Source organism: Oryctolagus cuniculus, chromosome 9 (assembly GCF_051225735.1).
Source record: "Oryctolagus cuniculus isolate XC-2025 breed Fujian yellow rabbit chromosome 9, ASM5122573v1, whole genome shotgun sequence".
Lineage (NCBI taxonomy): Eukaryota > Metazoa > Chordata > Mammalia > Lagomorpha > Leporidae > Oryctolagus > Oryctolagus cuniculus.
In genome coordinates this window covers 52,935,156-52,956,464 of record NC_142875.1, presented here as the reverse complement: position 1 = coordinate 52,956,464, position 21,309 = coordinate 52,935,156, and the positions used below count along the sequence as shown (strand labels likewise).

At 38.3% G+C, this 21,309-nt stretch overlaps 2 protein-coding genes across 8 annotated transcripts in view; both read right to left on the bottom strand.

The window, feature by feature from the left end:
* Positions 1-21,309, bottom strand: part of DIAPH3 (diaphanous related formin 3) — a 544,053-nt gene that overhangs the window by 266,943 nt on the left and 255,801 nt on the right. For 6 of the 7 annotated variants that reach the window (XM_051850009.3, XM_051850008.3, XM_089303627.1 and 3 more), the window contains 2 exons: positions 17,780-17,874; positions 13,605-13,706 (listed from right to left, as the gene is read on the bottom strand). In XM_051850009.3, the coding sequence (XP_051705969.3) occupies positions 13,605-13,706; positions 17,780-17,874 (197 nt within the window). The remainder of the gene's footprint in view (positions 1-13,604; positions 13,707-17,779; positions 17,875-21,309) is intronic. The other variant, XM_089303626.1, reaches the window with a different exon arrangement.
* LOC100357840 (cytochrome c) lies at positions 5,364-6,271 on the bottom strand. Its single transcript, XM_008262288.5, has one exon. The coding sequence runs from the start codon at positions 6,195-6,197 to the stop codon at positions 5,880-5,882; it is 318 nt and encodes a 105-aa protein (XP_008260510.2). The 5' UTR covers positions 6,198-6,271; the 3' UTR covers positions 5,364-5,879.

Below are 21,309 nucleotides of genomic sequence, written 5' to 3'. Positions count from 1 at the left end.
GGGGCGCAGGATTCTGTCCTGATTGCCCCTCTTCCAGTCCAGCTCTCTGCTGTGGCCCGGGAGGGCAGTGGAGGATGGCCCAAGTGCTTGGGTCCCTGCACCCTCATGGGAGACCAGGAGGAAGCACCTGGCTCCTGGCTTCGGATTGGCATGGTGTGCCGGCCACAGTGTGCCGGCCATAGTGGCCATTAGGGGGTGAACCAACGGAAAAAGGAAGACCTTTCTTTCTCTCTCTCACTGTCCATTCTACCTGTCCAAAACAAAACAAAAAAACAAACAAACAAACAAACAAACAAAAAAAAACACAAAGCTGGTTTCTCTGTCAGAAATCTTATCTGCACTGCTTCCAAAAGCATCCAGAATCTGACCACTTCTCAACACCACCGATTCTCAACCTTAACAATGAGACCATTGAAATAGTTTAGTAACCAGCCATTGGCTTCAATTATACTCCCCCATCTCATCATCTGAATCTACCCCACTACCAGAATGACACCTTGGAAGCACTACTCTGACCATTTCTCTCCCTTGTTTATAGCTCTCCAATTCCTTCCTATGGGGCTCACACTAAGGCTCTGCGGTCCTATTGATCATCATCTCCTACTTCCCATGTCCCCTTTTTCACTCTGCCACAGCCACTGGCCTGACAAAGCTAAATTCACTTCTCCCTCACAGCTTTGGTGCCTGTGAGCCATTCTCTTTGTCATAAGATTCCTCAGGATATCCACACACCAAATTCAAGTCATTCAGGCTTCTGTTCAACTGCTGCCCCTTTGAAGAAGCCCTCTCTTACCAGGCTACTGATGCAGACCCTCACTTCACCTCTTCTGCAGCATTTCCTATCCAATATCACATTATCGCATTTTTGTTTTCCTGTATAGTCTTACTGTCTCCAACTAAAACATAAGATAAATAAGGACTAAGAGATAGGCACACTGCAATAAACTTAGAGCAATGGCTTGCACAAAATAGGTGTTCAATAAATATCTGTCAAATGAAGGAACTATGAATACATCATTGCTAAATCAAGGAGGTAAGATAATCAAATAAAGCACATTTCTGGAGAAGTTTCCAATATAACTTCAAGACCTACGTTCACCCCTCAAATCCAAGGCTCTGTAACATGAAAAGACTGAAATCTACACCAATGGAAAAGTTGCTACATGGAGCTGCTTCCTCAGAATCATCTAATGATATAGCAAATAAATATTAGAAAATTTCTTCAAAGACACAATAAACAATGAAATCAATAAGTTCAGCCATCAAAAGACCTCTAATTTTCTGTAAATGTCAGCAATATACTGTTACCTGGATAAATCTATTCTGCATTACTTTGGTTTATCAATTAAACACACAAAGAAAAGATGTGCATCCTGATCTACGAAGCTTGGTCAACATGTAACTCAACTGTGTTAAGTAAAAAAAGAACTATGAAGAAATCTGTGAGGAAAAAGATCTTCAGGAAAAAAAAAGTTATGATAGGCAAGATAAAAGTTATCTTTGAGCTAACAGCTGATATTCACTATAAACCCATAAAATTCCAATCAGTTTAATTAAAAATTCAAATAGTATTGTGACTATTTTTGTTCAGGCTATTAAAAGGAGATGGAAAGCAGAAATCAGATCAAATGGAAAATTATAGCGGCATTAAAGGTCTGAAGAATTTTAGCTAAAAATCACTAACTCGAGGTAAGATGAATTAATGAGCCCTGAACTAGGTGAGAGAAAACACATCTGTGCTTCTGAGTTTATAGTAAGGCCTGGATGCTGGTAGAAGTGTGTCATGAAGCTTGCAAATTACAGTGACAAGAGTAACTGAAAACAATAGCTGAATGCTTACGCTGTTAAGAAAAATGTATCTCCGATTTAAGTAGTTGTGATTATAGTTATAAAAGTTTATTATTATAAACATATGATTTCATTGTGTACTTAAAAATATGCACCTGAGATTGCCAAATTGCTATCAAAAGCATCATGGGATTTGATGGAACCAGATAACTGAAGAAAAACCAGAAACTGGTATCACTGAATGAAAATGAACTTCTGTTATCCTGGGGAAGGCAGTACTCAAATTCTACCAATCTCAGATGAATATGACTTAAGCAACTGCCAGATGAGATCAAGGATGAATTATTCAAGAGAAAGGAGTTGTTAAACAAAGCCGAAATGGCTTTCTTAAAAAATAATTTATGAAACAGAGAGAGGGAGAGATCTTACATACATTGGTTTACTCCCCAGATGGCTACAACCAGATGGCCAAACCAAAATCAGGAGTTTCATCCGGGTTTCCACCTGAGTGGCAAGTGCTTTGCCATCTTCCACTGCTTTTCCCAGACCATTAGTAGGGAGCTGGAGCAAAAGTGGAACAACCAGGCCATAAGCCTATGTCCATAGTGGACGCCAGCATCCCAGGTGGCAGATTAACCTACTATGTCACAATGCTGGTTCCCAAAATGACTTCTTAGAAGAACTTACATTAGACTAATTCTGAGGCCTTTGTTGAGTGTTTTGAAAATGCTAACTCTGGGAATATATTTTGTATCTGGATATTTCCAAAGAACTTGAAATACTCAACACCTAGGGAATGTAAGAAAATTTTATATATTTAGACCGGAAATGTGATAGTCAATGGAAATATGCTTTCAGATTCCTCACTTTGTCAATCTTTTCTGTGTCACCAAGAGCCATGATTCTTATACCAAATCATAATTACTTCAATACCTTTCAGAAAATAAAACCACAAAGTATCAAGAGAAGTACTGCACAGGGTACCATGAGTGTTCACACAAACAATACAACATTCCAAGTTAAAGGAAATCAGGAAAAAGTCTAATCCATAGCAAGGTATTAGAAGCCCAAAGAATACCACAACAAACCTACAAGTTAAATGGCAAAAATTACATAGGTGGTAAGTTTTATTAAAAATCAAAGGATTGGGGCCGGCACTGTGGCATAGCAGGTAAAGCCACCGCCTGCAGTGCCCGCATCCCATATAGGTGCTGGTTTGTGACTCGGCTGCTTCACTTCTGATCCAGCTCTCCGCTATGGCCTGGGAAAGCAATAAAAGATGGCCCAAGTCCTTGGGACCTTGCACCTGCATGGGAGACCTCAAAGAGGCTCCTGGCTTTGAATCAGCACAGCTCCAGCCATTGCAGCCACCTGGGGAGTGAACTGGAAGATGGAAGACACCTCCCTCCCTGTCTCCGTCTCCATCTCTGTCTCCCTCTCCCTCTCCCTCCCCATCTCCCTCCTCCTCTCCCTCCCCCTCCCCCTCTCCCTCTAAAAGCCATCTGGGGAGTGAACCAGCAGATGGAAGACCCCCCCCCCCCGCCTCTCTTTCTCTCTCTGGTATAACTCTTTCAAGTAAATAAATAAACCTTTAAAAAATCAAAGGGGAAATTCAGATTTTTATATCTAAAGGTATTGCTTTTGGAATCTATTTCTAAAATTACATATTGACATTCAAAGACATCATTAGTTCATTTTTAAACAAAGATTAAAATGATTATTTGAAAAATTCATTTTTCTTTTTAAAATGATTCTTAGATTTTTTTTAATATTTTATTTATTTGAGAAGAAGAGTTACAGAAAGAGAGAGGGAGAGGCAGAGAGAAAGGTATTCTATCCAATGGTTCACTCCCCAAATGGCTGCAACGGCCGGAGCTGAAGCAATCCAAAGCCAGGAGCCAGATGCTTCTTCTGGGTCTCCCATGCAGGTGCAGGGGCCCAAGGTCTTGGGCCATCTTCTACTGCTTTCTCAGGCCATAGCAGATATGCTGGATGGGAAGAGGAGCAGCCAGGACTTGAACCGGCGCCCATATGGGATGCCGGCACCACAGGCAGAGGATTAAACTACTGCACCACAGCGTCGGCCCCAGAAAGATTATTATTCTTACTAAATGTTTTCCATCCTTGCTGTTTATCTCTTCATTATTTCATACATTCACTTAACCAATATCATATTACCATCATGGGCCAGAAGCTATGCCATGTGCTTGGAATACAAAAATGAACATGATTCCAGCCAACAAAAAATTCAGAAAATAAGTAAAGACAATAGTTTACCTTTTAGTTGATATGAACAGGGTACTAGGGTAAAAAAAAAAAAAGGAGGATACTGAATGTTGAAGAAAACAATAATAGACACTACAGGGAAAGACGTCCAGAAAGCCTTTCTCAAAGGAGAGAGAGATGGGAAAGAAAGCACATTGAGATACATGAGCATGGTGCCTTCAACAAAAAGAAAAAGATGGATGAGGCTGGTGCTGTGGCTTACTTGGTTAATTCACCACCTGTGGTGCCGGCACCCGACATGGGCGCCAGTTCTAGTCCCAGTTGCTCCTCTTCCAGTCCAGCTCTCTGTTGTGGCCCAGGAAGGCAGTGGAGGATGGCCCAAGTCCTTGGGCCCTGCACCCGCATGGGAGACTGCAAAGAAGCACCTGGCTCCTGGCTTCAGATCGGTGCAGTGCTGGCCATGTCGGCCATTTAGGGAGTGAACCAATGGAAGGAAGACCTTTCTCTCTGTCTCTCTCTCTCTCTCTCTCTCTCTCACTGTCTAACTCTATCTGTCAAAAAAAAAAAAAAAAGATGGATGAGGTGCAAGTGGACCACAGCAATTCCTACATGAAAAGGCCTGATGTTGGGAGGGAGGGAGGGGGTAGATAACAGAGGGTCCAGAAGGAACATTTGGGAATTTTGAGTCTGTTCACTGTCTCAACTGTACTCCATGAACAAATTCTTTCCTTTATGGGTTGCTTATTGTATGTTAGTTATACTTCAGTGAAGCTTTTTCTTTTTTTAGGGTTGATCACACTTCTAGGAATTTTGGACATTGATGTGGAAGTTTGAGGAAGCAACTGAGAGAGTTTAAAGAGCCAAAGAGGGTATCCAAGTAGTATTCTGTTCTGGATTTCACATCCCTGCAGAGACTCTCCATATAATCTAATTCAAGAATACACCAAGCAACTGCTACTTTCCATGCTCCGATTAAGAACAGAACACACCTCTATCAGTAACTGAGTCACAGGGTCTTCTTGATTTCAATCGACTTTTTTTTTTTTTTTTCATGATCTATAATTCTGTTTTTAATTCTCTTAAGTCTTGTGATCACATATTTTAGAGGTTTTGTGCTGATGGTATCTCCTCTACCTTAGTCCTTCCATGAGCTGGCAAAAGCACCATTACTAAACACAAATATGCAGTAGCTCCTCAGTGTTATGTGTTTCCAAATGGCTGCTTATAGACAATCCTGAATTCTAACTCAGTCTAAGGTAGTAAAGAATTCAACAGCAAGTGTAACTTGTTACTTCACCTGGTCATGCTGACGTTCAAAGCACCTGACCTTACAGATCATCTATAAAATGTGAGAAGTGTTAAATATTCTTTATTTGATATGCATAAACCACACTAAAATGCCTTTCAGTAAGTAAAAGGCAGAAGTTTAGATACAGGAAATTCTAATGAGATTGCCACAGCTAAGACCAAAAATACGAAGTAGACGTTTCCAAATGTCTTCAGCTCTTGCCTTAGGTAGGTAAAGAACAAGGGAATCTCGTTCAGTTCTGAGACAGTGAGGCAATTTCCCCAGCATTTAAATCTAAATCCAATCTCCCAACAGGTTTTGGGATGGCATTGACAAGTTTTGTTAGTTAAGTCCAATCATATCCTTAGAAGGGGAAAACAGTGAGGGCATTCACTGAACTGGAATTACTACCAAAATTTCCTATTTAACCACACAAGGCAATATTAGACTGTTGGACAAAAATATTTTGTCAGCCATTCATGATCTGAATTCTGGTGTATGAGAATTAAATTATGGTGCACATAAAAAAAGTCACGGGACATTGCTGTTTTGTAATAAATAAGGCAGTGGCCAGCTATTACTCATTCGTAGCTTTTTTGAGATAAGCTATCAAGTCTGCCCTTTCATTCTTCTTCTTAATGCCAGCGAAGATCATTTTGGTTCCAGGGATGTATTTCTTGGGATTCTCCAAATACTCCATCAGCGTGTCCTCTCCCCAGGTGATGCCTTTGTTCTTGTTGGCGTCTGTGTAGGAGAATCCAACGGCCTGACCTGTCTTCCGCCCGAACAGACCATGGAGATTTGGTCCAGTCTTGTGCTTGCCTCCCTTTTCCACAGTGTGGCACTGGGCACATTTCTGAACAAAAATCTTCTTGCCTTTCTCAACATCACCCATTTTTAACTCGCTCGTTAGTAGCTCGCGCCCCAAAGGACCGCACTAGGAAGCTGGACGTCCCGCTCTCTAAGCCGATTTCAATCGACTTTTAAAACCAATCATCAAAATTAAAAATGGAAAAATAAGTGACAAGTAGGGAAGAAACGTGCTGATATTTACAAAGGAATGGAATATAAATTTTATGTGGATCTCCTACAAACTATACAGAAAGAAAAGGCAACAGGAAAACAAAACAGACATTAATAGGCACTTCTAAAAAGAAATACATAGCCAACAAATATATAATAAGTGTTTCAATTTCAAATTCTAAATGCCTGAAACTTTTGAATATGTTACTTTACATGACAAAAGATACACTGCACATGTGACCAAAAATCGTTGAAATGGGGAAATTATTCTGCATTATCTGGGAAGGCACAACATAATATCACCGAGTAATTCCTTTTAAGAGGGAAGCAGGAGAGAGAGGAGTCATGACAAAAGTAGAAATCAGAGTGTTACTCCACTGTGGGACAAGGAGTATGACCAGACTGTAGGCGAAAAAGTAAGGAAACAAATTCTTCTCCTAGAGCCCCCAAAAGCAATGTAGCCTGGCTGACCCATTTTGCACTTCTGAGCCTCAGATTGTGTAAAAAAAAACAAAGTGTGTTGTTCTAAGGAGCTAAACTTGTGGTAATTTGTTATACCAGCCATGGAAAACTAATAGAGTCCCATTTCATAAATAAGGAAACGGAGATACAAAACAACTATTCAAGATCATTGAGTTAATGAGAGGTACAGAAAAGATCTAAAGCTATCAAGATTATGCTCGTATCTGTGATACTTTGCCTACCAATACACACACAAAGATACATTCAGAATTACTAAAAAATCCCTCAGTGCTGGGAATAAGCATCCTTCATTAATACCATGATTAAGATGGAAAAAAAAAAACATAATATGAGCTATGAATACAAGAATTAAACTCTTAAATACCACAACACAAAAAAATCTTTAAAATATATGGCAAAAAATTTCAGAATAATGTACTTTCTATTTATTTATTTGACAGGTAGAGTTATAGACAGTGAGAGAGAGACAGAGAGAAAGGTCTTCCTTCTGTTGGTTCACTCCCCAGATGGCCAGAGCTGCACCGATCCGAAGCCAGGAGCCAGGAGTTTTGGAGGATAACCTAGTGCGCCATGATGTTGGCCCCCAGAATAATGTACTTTCAACATGCAGATGAATATACATACCTTAGTAAAAACAAAAATAGTATTCAAAGTGCAACAAACTGTTAAAAATGATAATTTGTTGGAATACAGAGAAGAAAGTAGGATACATAAGACTTCTGTACTATATTCAGTATTTTTATGTTATTTGAATATTTTACAACAAGAATACTGTGGTATATTTTAAAACAAGGCATTTTTAATGCAGAGATATGCATGAACTTCTTACTTTTTTTCATTAAATTAAAAGGAGGCTTCTACTACACAGTTTAAAAGTCCTGCCCTACAGTGACACCAAATGGTGGCATATCAAAATACAGCACAAGACAAGGACATTTGTTCAGTTCAATCTTCCTATAAATGTTGGATTCCTTTGAAGAACAGGCTGCTTAACTAAATTAAATAACATCGAGACAAATACTGAAAAACCTAGAATTTTTAATCAAAGAAAGTCTACTATACCAAGCTTCAAATGCAAATTTTTAGGACTCTTTCCAAATTTCAGCTAACCTTCTGATCCCATTGCATATTTACATAAATCATGTCTCACAGTTAAACCATGTCACTGTGAACACAGTGATTTTACCTAATAGCTTATTGATCAAAGACACTCTGAGAATATAAGAAATGCAGTCATACAAATAAAAGTCAGGTTCCACTCTACAGAAGCCAACCTTTGGGAAGTATGCAATATTTTTGGCAGACAGATGAGGGAAGAAAGTCAGGGCTGAAGAGACACAAGCAACTCATCCAATTAGTAACAGTTTCTAGAAGTATATTTTCATTTCTTAATCTATTAATAAAGTTAGGTTGAATTAAATAGGAGGCTCCTGCATCTCAAATGTTAACCAATTTCTCAATAGAAATTTCTGTCCTAAATTCTCCTAAGCACATTAGCAAGTTGTCTCTGTCCTCTGCTGGAGACCCAAACCAATATATAAGAATAGCATGTAAATAGTTTACTCATTACAAGCCCATTACAAATAGACAGAGAGATCAACTTCTTCCCAGAGAACTCTTTAAAATAGAACCCCATCACTCAGCATTAAATGGCAGCTTTTCCAGGTTTTTTTTTTTTTTTTTAATTTGTATGTATCCAAAACACATACACATACACAGAGAGAGACAGATCTTCTATTGGCTGACTTACTTCCAAAATGCCTAAACATTCAGGGATGGACCAAGCTGAAAACAAAAGTATGGAACTCCATCTTGGTCTCCTAATAGGGTGGCAAGGACCAAGGGACTCACAGGATGCATTAGCAGGAAGCTGAATTGGAATCAGAGAAGCTAGGACTCAAACCAGTAGTCCAGTATGGGGTATGGGTATTTCAAGCTACAGTTCAACCCAACTGCTGCATCACAACATCCTCTTGGGTTCAGATTTTTTATGTGCTATTTTTCATATATAATAAAATCTCCTATAAGACAGAAGACACAAATATATTAACACCTACAAAAATAGGTCACTGTTGTTTAGCTGTCAGGTCCAGATTCATACCATTGGATTTCAAATACATACTTCAAAATAGTTAGTAGAGAGAAGTTTCAAAAGTTCCTACCACAGGGAAATGATAATGTTTTGGGGGATGAATATGCCATACTACAGTGCCTGGTTTGAGTCCCAAGTCCACTTCAGACCCATTTTTTTTTTTTTTTTTTTTGCTAATGCATAAATAGGGAGGTAGCAGATGATGACTTAGGTACTTGGGTTCTTGCTACATAAGTGGGAGACCAGGACTGGGATTGAATTCTGGGCTCCTGGATTTGCCCCAGCCCAGTCTTGGCTTTTGCAGGCATTTGGAAAGTGGATCAGCAGATAGATGATCTCGCTCTCTCCTTCCTTCTGTATGGACATGTATAAGTGTATGTCTCTCTGCCTTTCAAATAAAAAAATTCTGGTACATTCTTTAGAACACAGAATCTTAGATTATTGTATATTAGTAGTACATGATAAAGGTCAAACATCTTTCTAATTTACATATTATTTCTAAGACATTCTAAGTGAATTTAATTGACATTGGTCATTGACATTTTTGATGGATTACTTTTGCACACTTTCTATCCAAAGATAACCTGGGGTAGATGTCCGACATACTGCTGAAGACTTCACTTAGGATGCCCCCATTCCATGCTGAATGCCTCGGCCTGAGACAAGGCTTCACTTTTTGTTTTTTTAAAGAGTTATTTATTTATTTGAAAGTCAGAGTTCCACAGAGAGAGGAGAGGCAGAGAGAGAGAGAGAGAGAGGCAGAGAGAGAGAGAGAGAGAGAGAGAGAGAGAGAGAGAGAGAGAAAGGTTTTCTATCTGCTGGTTCACTCCCAAATTGGCCACAATGGCCGAAGCTTAGCCGATCCGAAGCCAGGAGCCAGGAGCTTCTTCTGGGTCTCCTACAGGAGTGCAGGGGCCCAAGGACTTGGGCCATCTTCTACTACTTTCCCAGGCCATAGCAGAGAGCTGGATCAGAAGTGGAGCAGCCAGGACTCGAACCGGAGGCCTTATGGGATGCTGGCACTGCAGACAGCAGCTTTACGTGCTACGCCACAGTACCGGACCCCAGGGCATCACTTTTAATTCCAGTTTCAGACCCTTGCTGATGTGAACTTGTGGAGAACAGCTCAAGTACTTGGGTCCCTGTCACCCATGTGGGAAATCCAGATTGGGCTCTGAGCTCTTGGTTTCAACCTGGTCAAGACCCAGCTGTTGTGAGTATTTTGGAAATGAATTATCAGATTAGAGAAATCTGTCCACTTCTCTGCCTTTCAATTAATAAATAAAAATTTTAAACAATAATATAAATTAATTCCAATATCCTGGTAGAGCTATATCTTATTTTTTTTACATAATTCTCTTGAAGAATTAGAGGTGATTATATACTGCAAACAATTTCAGAGATTTTGTCCACTAGTTAGTTTGACATGGAAAAAAAAAAACATCTTCTGAGGGATTGGTAATTATATGAATCAAATTAATTCATATAATTGGAAAAGAGTATAAAACTCAATGTAAAGTATTTTAAGATAACTTTTGTTAAGATTAAAATTCTACAAGACACAGTATCAGTCTATAGAACCTGAAAATGAAACAGAAATAAGGGTAAGTTTATCTATGGTGAAAATAACTGAAAAGTCAAGCTTTGTTGCTATTCAGTACTGAGGAGGACCTAAGGCTAATCCAACCCCTGACTATTTCTTATTTAACTGAGGATTTTTTTGGTAGCAATGAATTAGTAGATGAATCTAGGCTAAGACAAAAAGTATATGTGTTTTTAAGGCAAGAAAAATCTTGGAAGAAACAGTAGTTTAAGCTTATCTCAAGTTAACTGCCCATCTTTGATGCAAACATAATTTTAAAAAGTTTCATTTTTAAAGTGAGACAGTATTTTAGGAATCTAATATGTAAATTAAAGCTTTGGGGGTACATTCAAGATTTTCAAAAATAGGACATAACTTAGCTGGATATTTTAAATATATTTAAAATACCTACAAACTTCAGTTGAGTCTCCTGTGAATGAGAAAAACGTGGGAATAGTTTAAATCTTTTCTGTGAAGATACGCAATGGCAGAAGTTACTAGTTATAGAGTCATTTTCATATAACCTTGTATGCATTTCAGATTTAATGTACATGGAAAATATTTCAAAATTGTTATGTTTCATATTATTTTAATTCAAAAATCAAAAGAACAAGGGCTGGCATTGTGGCATATAAGATAGAAATGCTGCCTGTGATGCTGGCATCCCAAATGTGCACGGGTTTGAGTCCCAGTGGCTCCACTTCTGATCCAGCTCCCGTCTCTCTCTTTTTTTAAAAAGATTTATTTTTATTTGAAAGTCAGAGTTACACAGAGAGAGGAGAGGCAGAGAAAGAGGTCTTCCTTACTATGATTCACTCCCTAATTGGCCTCAGCGGCCGGATCTGAGCCGATCCGAAGCCAGGAGCCAGGAGCCAGGAGCTTCTTCTGGGTCTCCTACAGGAGTGCAGGGACCCAAGGACTTGGGCCATCTTCTACTGCTTTCCCAGGCCATAGAAGAGAGCTGGATTGAAGAGAAGCAGCTGGGACTAAAACCAGCACCCACATGGGGTGCCGGCGCTTCAGGCCAGGGTGTTAATCCACTGTGCTACAGTGCCGGCCTCTGATCCAGCTCCCTTCTAATGCACTTGGGAAAGCAGTGGAACATAGCCCAAGTCCTGGGGCCAGTGCACCTACATGGCAGACCCGGAAGAAGCTCCTGGGTTTGGCCTGGCCTAGACTCAGCCATTGCAGTCATCTGGGGAGTGAACCAGCAGATGGAAGATTTCGGTCTCTCCTTCTCTTTCTGCAACTCTGCCTTTCAAACACATAAAACAGATCTAAAAAAAAAAAAAAAAAAAAAAAGTGAGCAAAAGTTAACATTTAAATAGTCGCTGGTTCAAAACTTAATTCCTCCTTTATTTACCTACATTCATGCGGAAGATATGGCAAGCAGAATATCAGAGATCAAGAAAAGAGCAAAATGACCAGGTAATATAAAAGAGCCAACGAGGAAATTCAGAAAAAAACAAAAAGGGGGTGTGAGGTAGAGAACACCCTGGGGAATTAGGCTAAAAAGGAGAAAGTGGCCAGCGCCATGGCTCAACAGGCTAATCCTCCACCTGCGGCGCCGGCACACCGGGTTCTAGTCCCGGTTGCTCCTCTTCCAGTCCAGCTCTCTGCTGTGGCCTGGGAGTGCAGTGGAGGATGGCCCAAGTGCTTGGGCCCTGCACCCGCATGGGAGACCAGGAGAAGCACCTGGCTCCTGGCTTTGGATCAGCGTGGTGCGCCGGCCGCAGCGCGTGGGCCGCAGCGGCCATTGGAGGGTGAACCAATGGAAAAAGACCTTTCTCTCTGTCTCTCTCTCTCACTGTCCACTCTGCCTGTCAAAAATAAAAATAAAAAATAAAAAAAGGAGAAAGTATTTTTGTTTGCTTTCTTTTTTTTTCTTTTAGAAGCCCGAGTTATAGAGAGAGTGGGGGAAGAGACAGAGAGGTATCTCTTTGATCTACTGGTTCACTCCCCAAATGGCTGCAAAAGCCAGGCCAAAGTCAGGAGCTTCATCCAGGTCTCCCACATGGGTACAGAGGCCCAAGCACTTGGGCTATTCTCCCTTACTTTCCCAGGCACATTAGCAGGGAACTAAATTGGAAGTGGAGCAACTCAGACTCAAACCCAGTGTTCATATGTGAGGCTGGCACTGCAGATGGTTTTAACTTGCTGAGCTGTAGTGCCAGCCCCTATTTTGTTTTCCTAAAGATTACAATAAAACATGTAAGATGAATAAGAAAAATCTCTGCTGTTTTCTGTTGTATTTGGAGTTTTGTGACCTTCGAGGGGAAGGGAGTTGAGACAGGAAGGAGTGTAACAACAAATGCCTGCAACATGACAAACACAGTATAAATGCATACCTCTTAAGTTAGCCAACATGAATTTTCAAAATTATATTAACTACAATCCCATCTAAGCCTGGAGACTGGTAATACAACTAAAGATGAAAGGTGAAAAATAAATAAACTTATTAAGAACCTACTACTTTAAACTATCATTATCATGACAGTAACCAACCTAAAATGATAATATAATGGCAGGAGAAAAGAGCAGGGAAATAAAATTTGATAAAAACCTTCATTTTTACTTACAATATAGCTGTAATATATACCATTGGCAAGTCTTTTCACCTCTCTAGACCCAGTTTCTTTAATATAGGAGGCTTGAACAAGATGATTATCAAGGTGCCTCAAAGATTTTTTGTAACTGAATTCATTTTTCACCCTCATTGCCAAGAAAGAGACTATATTTCTAATTTCAGAGTCTAAACCATGAGATGAACTCGTAAGTGATTAGAATGAGAAATTGCAATATGTTGAAATGCATAGCTCTAGAATAAATCACAAACATACTCTCTATTCATAAGGAGTGGTTTTCATTTTGCACTGTGGCATTATATAGAGAACATAAGAAAAGTCCTTTAAACTTCAATTAAGGTCAGAGTTTCCATATTTATTTTAAATCAAGATAATTTCTCACAAATATTCTTAGGTTTAAAAAAAAAGAGCAAGATGAACATCAAATGTATGTGAGTAATAATGATGTGAAAAAAGCCTTACATTTTCTGGCTCTTATTCCCCTATGACACATTTATCAATCTCCTCAAAGACTTCACACTGGGACACAGTACTTACCACAACAGCAAACTGCTCAGGTTCACATAAGTTGTTATAGTCACTCTTGAACTGAGACAATGAATTTAATTGCTCTTGATCAGGAAGATGCTTTATTAAGTTCTAAAAATTAAGACCAAAGACAGCATCATGACTAAATGTATTTCTCAAATTCTAGGAAAAGTAATAAGCTATAGAATGAAAACCATTACAGAAGCTAACCTGTCGTTTCATTCCTAGGGACCTCCTTTTTACTAAGCCACAAGCAACACTCCCTGCATCTTGACAACAGTCAATTTTCCTTTTCTATATCCCAGGGTTGTTATAAATTCAAATCAAGCTCTCCTGAATGTTTATTTGATTAACTTATAATTGAGAAAGAAGAGTTCAACCTATACCAAAGGAACAGCTTTCTCACCTGGATAAATGTGATCCATTACACTGCAGCTTTAGGGAATTAAATGTCAGAAATTTCAGCAAAGCCAAACATATTTTAACACTTCACTCAGGGGGAGAAGAGAAATCATCAGATTGCTACTAAAAGGTAAGGCAAAGAATAGAAAAAGAAATCAAGGGAATTTTAATAGCAGTGCTTGTGAGATTTAAGCAGTAGGATTATGGTTTTAATAAAAAAAAACTGAAGGCATCTCTTAAATAAAGTCAAAGTAACTTTTCTGATGTGAAGAAAATTTTAAAAGGCAGTAAAAAAATAGGATAATATACCTTGCACATAAAAAGCTTATAAAGAGTTCTTTTAGGAACTTAAGTGCTCATGGTGGTAAGGCTCTTTGCCTGTCTCATCTACAGTACACACACCACAGGTTCACTTGGCTCTTCTGACTCCTGTATCCATGCTCAGCCTTCCCAAGCCACACACTTACAAAAGAGAATTACTTGAAGACTAAGGAAATACACATAATTATGCTTTCCTCAGGGAACTTTAATGATCAAACAATTGCCTGAACAAGTAGTGTTATAACAATTTACATTATATTACAATAAAGGGGGGGAGGTGAGAAGAGTGGTTAGTGCTCACCATTCCAAATTATAATTTCAGTAAATTCTGCACAAGCCCCAAATCATGTATAAATTATAATTAAGCCACCATTATGTTATCTGAATTATGGGTAGGAAATACCCCAAAGGTGGTATTAGTTGAAAACAGTGTTAGAAAATGTGATATGTTAGAAGTATTTAGATGGAAGAACAAGTTACTGACTCACTGTGTACCTTTGGACAAAGGCTTGGTTGACTGGCCAAAAACAAAAAGGGTGGCAATTTAAGATCAGCACTACCAAACTGAGCAAAAATAATAAAGGAATATTATTTTTTCCCAATCACTGGACATTTCTCTTAGGGAAACTGCTGAGATCACAAAGCCTGTTTATATTTTCTTTTGACCAGTCTACTTGACAGCAGAATCAAGTTACCTGTTACATCTGCCACTTCATTTCTATAGCACCCTTTCCAGATGATCATCACATCCCCTTGAATATTTTAGTTAAAATTTAATTAGAGTTTAACATTAGTCATAAAAAATTTACTAATTTTTCACTTCAGAATTTTTTGTATTCTAATGTGAACAACGTAGTCTGATTTGTAAGAGTACAGGCCCCACCTTCCTTTGATCTCTCCTTGCCAAATCTCCCACACTCTCTACAAATTAAGGTCCTGTCAAATTAAATTCCACACAGTAGTCCACACACACACACACACACACCTGCACTTTCCTTCATAGCTCGATAGACTATTTCCATCAGAGTAACTTCCCTTAACAACACTTGTAAAAAATCTCCCTGCCCTTTACTAAAGCCCCATTTTAGTGAACGTTCAGGGTCCCCTGCCTCTACAGTGACAGCACAGTCCCTCACCATCCTGCTTCTAAATCGCCCTTCATAAAGCTACATTCATCTGGTTTTATAATGATATTTATAAATGTCACCTCCCTTGCCAAACGATCAACTCCAAGAAGGCAAAGTCTCTCTCTGATTAAACCTAATATGATGCCCCCTGCATGTGAGGAATACAATAAAATATTTACAAAGTGGATTAATAAAAGACTGATGGGACAAAGGTGGATCGGTTAAAAGACTGATGTGGAAAAAATGGCTTAAGAAATTACATACTACGGACCTCTTGCTGCATGTGGATAAGGAAAGCCATGAGAGTCAGCCAAAATGATTATTACAACGTAATGCTCTGTCTACATGTCCTCATCAAAAGAGTCAACTCTTCATAATAAAAATACATTTTTAAAGATTATACACAACTTCTTATTTCTCCATGATTACATGCAAGCCTTTATGTTTGTCCAAAATAAATTTTTAAGTGTTGAATTCAGAAGCCTTGTTTCATATTAAGTGAATATGGTAGGCAGAAATAATGACATTGTCTCCAAAGATATCTAAGTCTAACCCCCAGAAACTATGAAAATATTAGGTTACAGGGAAAAGGGAATTCAGAGTACTGATGTGATTAAGACTACTAACAATTGACTATAAATTAAATATCTTGCTTTATCTTGGCTTGTCCAATGTAATCTCAAACTTCCTTAAGAGTGGAAAAAGGAGACAGAACCATAGAATGTGAGGGGATGTGATTATAACAGAAAGGCACAGAGAAATATAAATTGCTGCCTTGGAAGATCAAGAAAGGAGTTCAGAAGTTAAGGGATGTGGGCAGCAGTGAGGAGCTGGAAAGAAAATGAAATGGATTATTCCCTAGAGTCTACCGAAAGGAACACAGTCCTGCCAACACCTTGACTTTAGCACAGTAGTACCCATGCCAGACATCTGTTCTATTAGAAATACTAGATAACAAATTTGTGTTACTAACACACTGTGTGAACTGTGTTAGCAACAACCGAAAACTAATACATTATGAAATTATATGGGGCTGAATATACTTGGGATGTGAATTTTAAAATGCATCTCATCTTTTTTCTAGACAAAAAAAGCAACATGATTTTCTAAAATATTCAAGTAATCAAGTTATAGGCAACTCTGTAAATGTTTATAAATTCATTATAAGAAACAAACATGTATTAAGATGAAAAATATTCCCAGCAAGAAGCCACATACACAATCAACAATAGAAACAAAAATCCAGTTAAAAAAAAAAAAGAAAAAACTGCTAGTATTAAGCCTTTTTATTGTAATGAAAATTTAAAATGTTACATCAAAAACTAAAAAAAAAAAAAAAAAAAAAAAGGAGGGTGGGAGGGAGTAAAGGGGAAGGAAGGAAATGTTATGTTCTTAGATGTTCTTAGAATTGTATCTACGTCACCCTGAATCTGTTAAAAATAATTAAAATTTAAACTTTTTTAAAAAAGAAGAGTTGTTGAATTAGGTATTCATGACTCTCAGAGACTCACAACACAAATCACCAAAGAGATCATATTACATGAGGATGTTTCAAAGAGAAGGAGAGGCAAAACTTGGAATTTCTTGATAGCACTTATTGATGAGTTAAAATAACTAATAATTTTTATTACTCATTGACATTGATAACCATGATATTTACTGCCTAAATATCATTTTTCCACATATCTCCATTATTAGAAAAAATATGTTAAACTGTAGATGTTCAACAAGTATGCTCTTATTTTCCAAGTCTCCATTCTATCAAAATACATATTATTGATCCCTTATGTGGAAATCAGCAGGTAACTGGTACAACATCAAGATTCATTAAAAAAACATTGTGCATAAAAACATTTTAAAAAGACTTCTGAATTAATCCAGAATATGAAGAAAACAACCTTCAGTATTCATAGGAGCGCAAATGATTCAAGTAAGATTGTTAATAGAAGTAAATATAAACAAAAAGAAATCACCTATACTAAATAATAACACAACTTTAGAAGCTAAGGAAACACTTGGCTACAGAAATCAATTTAAATTCAAATATATTATCAGTCATAAATGCAACAAAAAACCAAAAATATACGTAAAGCAATACAACTTCCAAAAACTAACTTAAAATAATAACATAATAGTATTATACTCAGTTTTGCTGTTAGAAAAGATGCAGAGTTTTATCTCCTGGCTACACAGAAGTTACGTTAAAACTAATTATGCAGCAATGATTTTCCAGTTGAATGAACTGGGTTAAGAATTTTGCTTCACTTACAGATTTCCATTTAATGAGAAGTTTGCAATGAAATATTAGAATTTAAGTTCTGCCTGTTTATTTACCTGAATCATGGACTCTGCCAACTGTGTTTCATCCACTTCCAATATCATCATTTTGATTTCTTCATAAGGCACCCGAAAGGAACTGAGGAAAATTGCTAAAGGAGTTGGTGGGGAGGAGAGGAATAAGGTAATATAATTTAAAATGTAGTTCTATTGATAAAATCAGAAGCATATTTATAAATGAGAGCATTTAAGCAATTACTATAAATGCTGTAGGCGAAAAACTTCATTTACACATTTTATATTTTTTCCAGTTTTATAACTAATATTTAAACAATAATTCCACATTATGCCATTCCAAGTTCAATAGTTTTTAAAGGTTTTGCTCATTTATTCTCAGTTTATTTGAAAGAGACAAAAATCTTCCATCCACTGGTTCACTTTCCAAATGCCTGCAACAGCCAGGACAGGATGAAGTTGAACCTGGGAATTTGGAACTCTATTTGGATTTCCCACGAGGGTGGTAGACACCCAAGCACTTCAGCCATTGCCTCCAAGAGTGCACATCATTAGGAAGCTGGATTGGAAGCAGAGGCAGGACATACCCCAAGCACTCCAATATGGGACACAGGTCCCAAACAGCAACTTACAACTACCCAAATCTACCCCTAAAACTGATGTTTAAAGGCTTAGTTACTTGTCTTTCAAAGGAATACAGCTAATTTTAACTAAAAAAACACTGAAATATGTTAATTATACTATAGAAATGTTACAAGAACTATACAATCCTAGTATACACGTATAATATCTGAGTAAACGCTAGGAGAGGTACCTCAAAAAGTTTTTGAAAAAATGAAGTTAAAAGAAAACTTTCTTAAGGTGCAAAAAGTTTTTGAAATTCACACATAGTTTATTCATATATGCATTTTCCGAGAACTTCTGGAAGACCCCCACTGCATGATTTCAAAATTGTTATATCAATATAAGCTTATTTAATTCTGTTCCTCATGACATTTTTCATGTTCCCTAGTATGCGTAATTACTTTGTATATCTTTCAGCTCTACAAAGTGGTTCAGAAAAAGTATTTTAAGAAAACTGCAAAGCAGTACATTAACACTTTCACAAGTAATAGCAGCACTTCACCATTCAGAATTGTTGCAGACAATATGCTAGAGGATTAGTCTTTGCATGTAACTAAAATATTCAAATTTTCATGGTAAATTATCCTAAAAGGTTAAATGGGTTAATATCTTATTACTGGTGATTCTAAAGATTAATTAAAGGGGCCAGTGCTGTGGCATAATGGGCTAAGCCCCTCCTTAAGCACTAGTATCCTATTTGGGTGCTGGTTCGTGTCCCAACTGCTCCTCTTTGTATTGAACTCTCTGCTATGACCTGGGAAAGCAGTAGAAGATGGCCCAAGGGCTTGGATCCCTGCATTCTCATGGGAGAACTGGAAGAAGCTCCCAGCTTCTGGCTTTGGATGAGTCCAGCACCAGCCCTTGTGGCCATCTGGGGAGTGAACCAGAGGATGGAAGACCTTTCTTTCTGTCTCTCCCTCTCTAGGTCTGCAACTCTACCTCTCAAAGAAATAAAATCTTAAAAAAAATTAATTACATTCTTCCTGATACCTCATATATGTAGTGTTATAACAATGATCTCTTTTTTTATTTTTTTTATTTTTGACAGGCAGAGTGGACAGTGAGAGAGAGATAGACAGAGAGAAAGATCTTCCTTTTGCCATTGGTTCACCCTCCAATGGCTGCTGCGGCCAGCGCATCGCGCTGATCCAAAGTCAGGAGCCAGGTGCTTCTCCTGGTCTCCCATGCGGGTGCAGGGCCCAAGCACTTGGGCCATCCTCCACTGCACTCCCAGGCCACAGCAGAGAGCTGGCCTGCAAGAGGGACAACCAGGACAGAATCCGGCGCCCCGACCGGGACTAGAACCCTGTGTGCCGGCGCCGCGGGCGGAGGATTAGCCTATTGAGCCACGGCGCCGGCCCCTGAATTACTATTAAACGATGCTTTTTACCCTCTGTGAGAAAGAAGCTAGGAGTGCCATATTTTATTTCTTATGAGGCGGAGGATTAGCCTATTGAGCCACAGCGCCGGCCCATAACAATGATCTTAAAAGCTACTTTGGGGGCTGGCGCTGTGGCACAGCAGGTTAAGCCATTGCCTATAGCACCAGCATCCCAAAGCATCCCAAATGGATGTTAGTTCAAGTCCTGGCTGTTTCACTTCCAATTTGGTTCCCTGCTAATGCCCCTGGGAAAGCAGGGGAAGCTGGTCCAACTGCTTGAATCTCTGAACCCACATTGGAACCCAGATGAAGCTGCTGGTTCCTGAAGCCATTTGAGGTGTGAATCAACAAATGGAAGATCTCTCTCCCTTTCTCTAACTCTACCTTTCAAATAAATAAATAAGTAAATCCTTAAAAAAAAAAAAAAGCTACTGTGGTATACAAAGATATTCCACAGCAAAAAGTTCAAAAGTTCATGGAACGTCAAAAAGTTCATGGAAAAATAGAATTAATTTTATTTTTGTGCAAAGAATACTGAAATCAACACATAGGTTTTCATAATATAGTTCTATGAACTATTTGAAGAGCCCCCACTTAACACATTTCCTAGGTACCCCCTTACTCCATTATGTTTCTAGGGACACAGAGACAGTACTTTTTTTTTTGAAGACTGATTTATATATTTGAACGGCAGAGTGACAGGGAGGGATACAGAAGACAAAGCTCTTCCATCCACTAGTTCACACCCCAAATACCCATTAGTAGCAATGACCTAAGGTGGGTCAGGTCAAAGCTAACTCAATCTAAGTTTCATAGTTGGATGGCAAAAACTCATGTATTTAGGCTGTCATCAGCTATCTCCCAAGCTCATCAGCCAGAAGCTGGATCAGAAGTAGACAGCTGAGACTCAAACCAGCACTCCAATAAGAGACACAGATGTCCCAACCAGCAGCTTTTCACACTGTACCATAACACTCACCCCAAACGTCACTTTTTAAATATACTCCTCAGTTGATATCAATACCCATTAAGTTTAAATTTAGTATATTTTATCATTTGGTATGCATGTATCTCCAACTAAAGACACTGCTTAACAAAACTCAGAAAACACTGTCCGCTTTGCTCTGAAACTAAGGTTTGATTCCTGATGTCACATGACATCTAGAGATGAACAAGGGTACCACTTGTGTTCATATCACCATTTCATTCATGCATTTCTGCACCCAAGGAGTCATAAATTTGAGATAATTGTGCTAGAAATTATGGATGTCTATTATCCTCATTATCTCAAGAACAAGATGAAATAAATAATCTGAATGACATAAAACAGGCAGAATTAAAAAACCAAAGCTCCACAGTAATCTGGGAAGCACATAAATATAGCTATATAATCTCAAAAGGATAATCAATTATTGAAGGGGTGAGAATCAAATCTACATCTTCACATGTATACAACAAGATGCAGGTCATGAATTAAATATAAATATTTAGGAAAATAAACAGGAAGAAATGAAGAAATTTAACATAACAAATTAACTTATCTATGGTAAGATGAGCATTTCTTAAA

Bases quoted from the DNA above. Each gene is read 5' to 3' on its own strand.
- LOC100357840 (XM_008262288.5), bottom strand. From the start codon at position 6,197: ATGGGTGATGTTGAGAAAGGCAAGAAGATTTTTGTTCAGAAATGTGCC.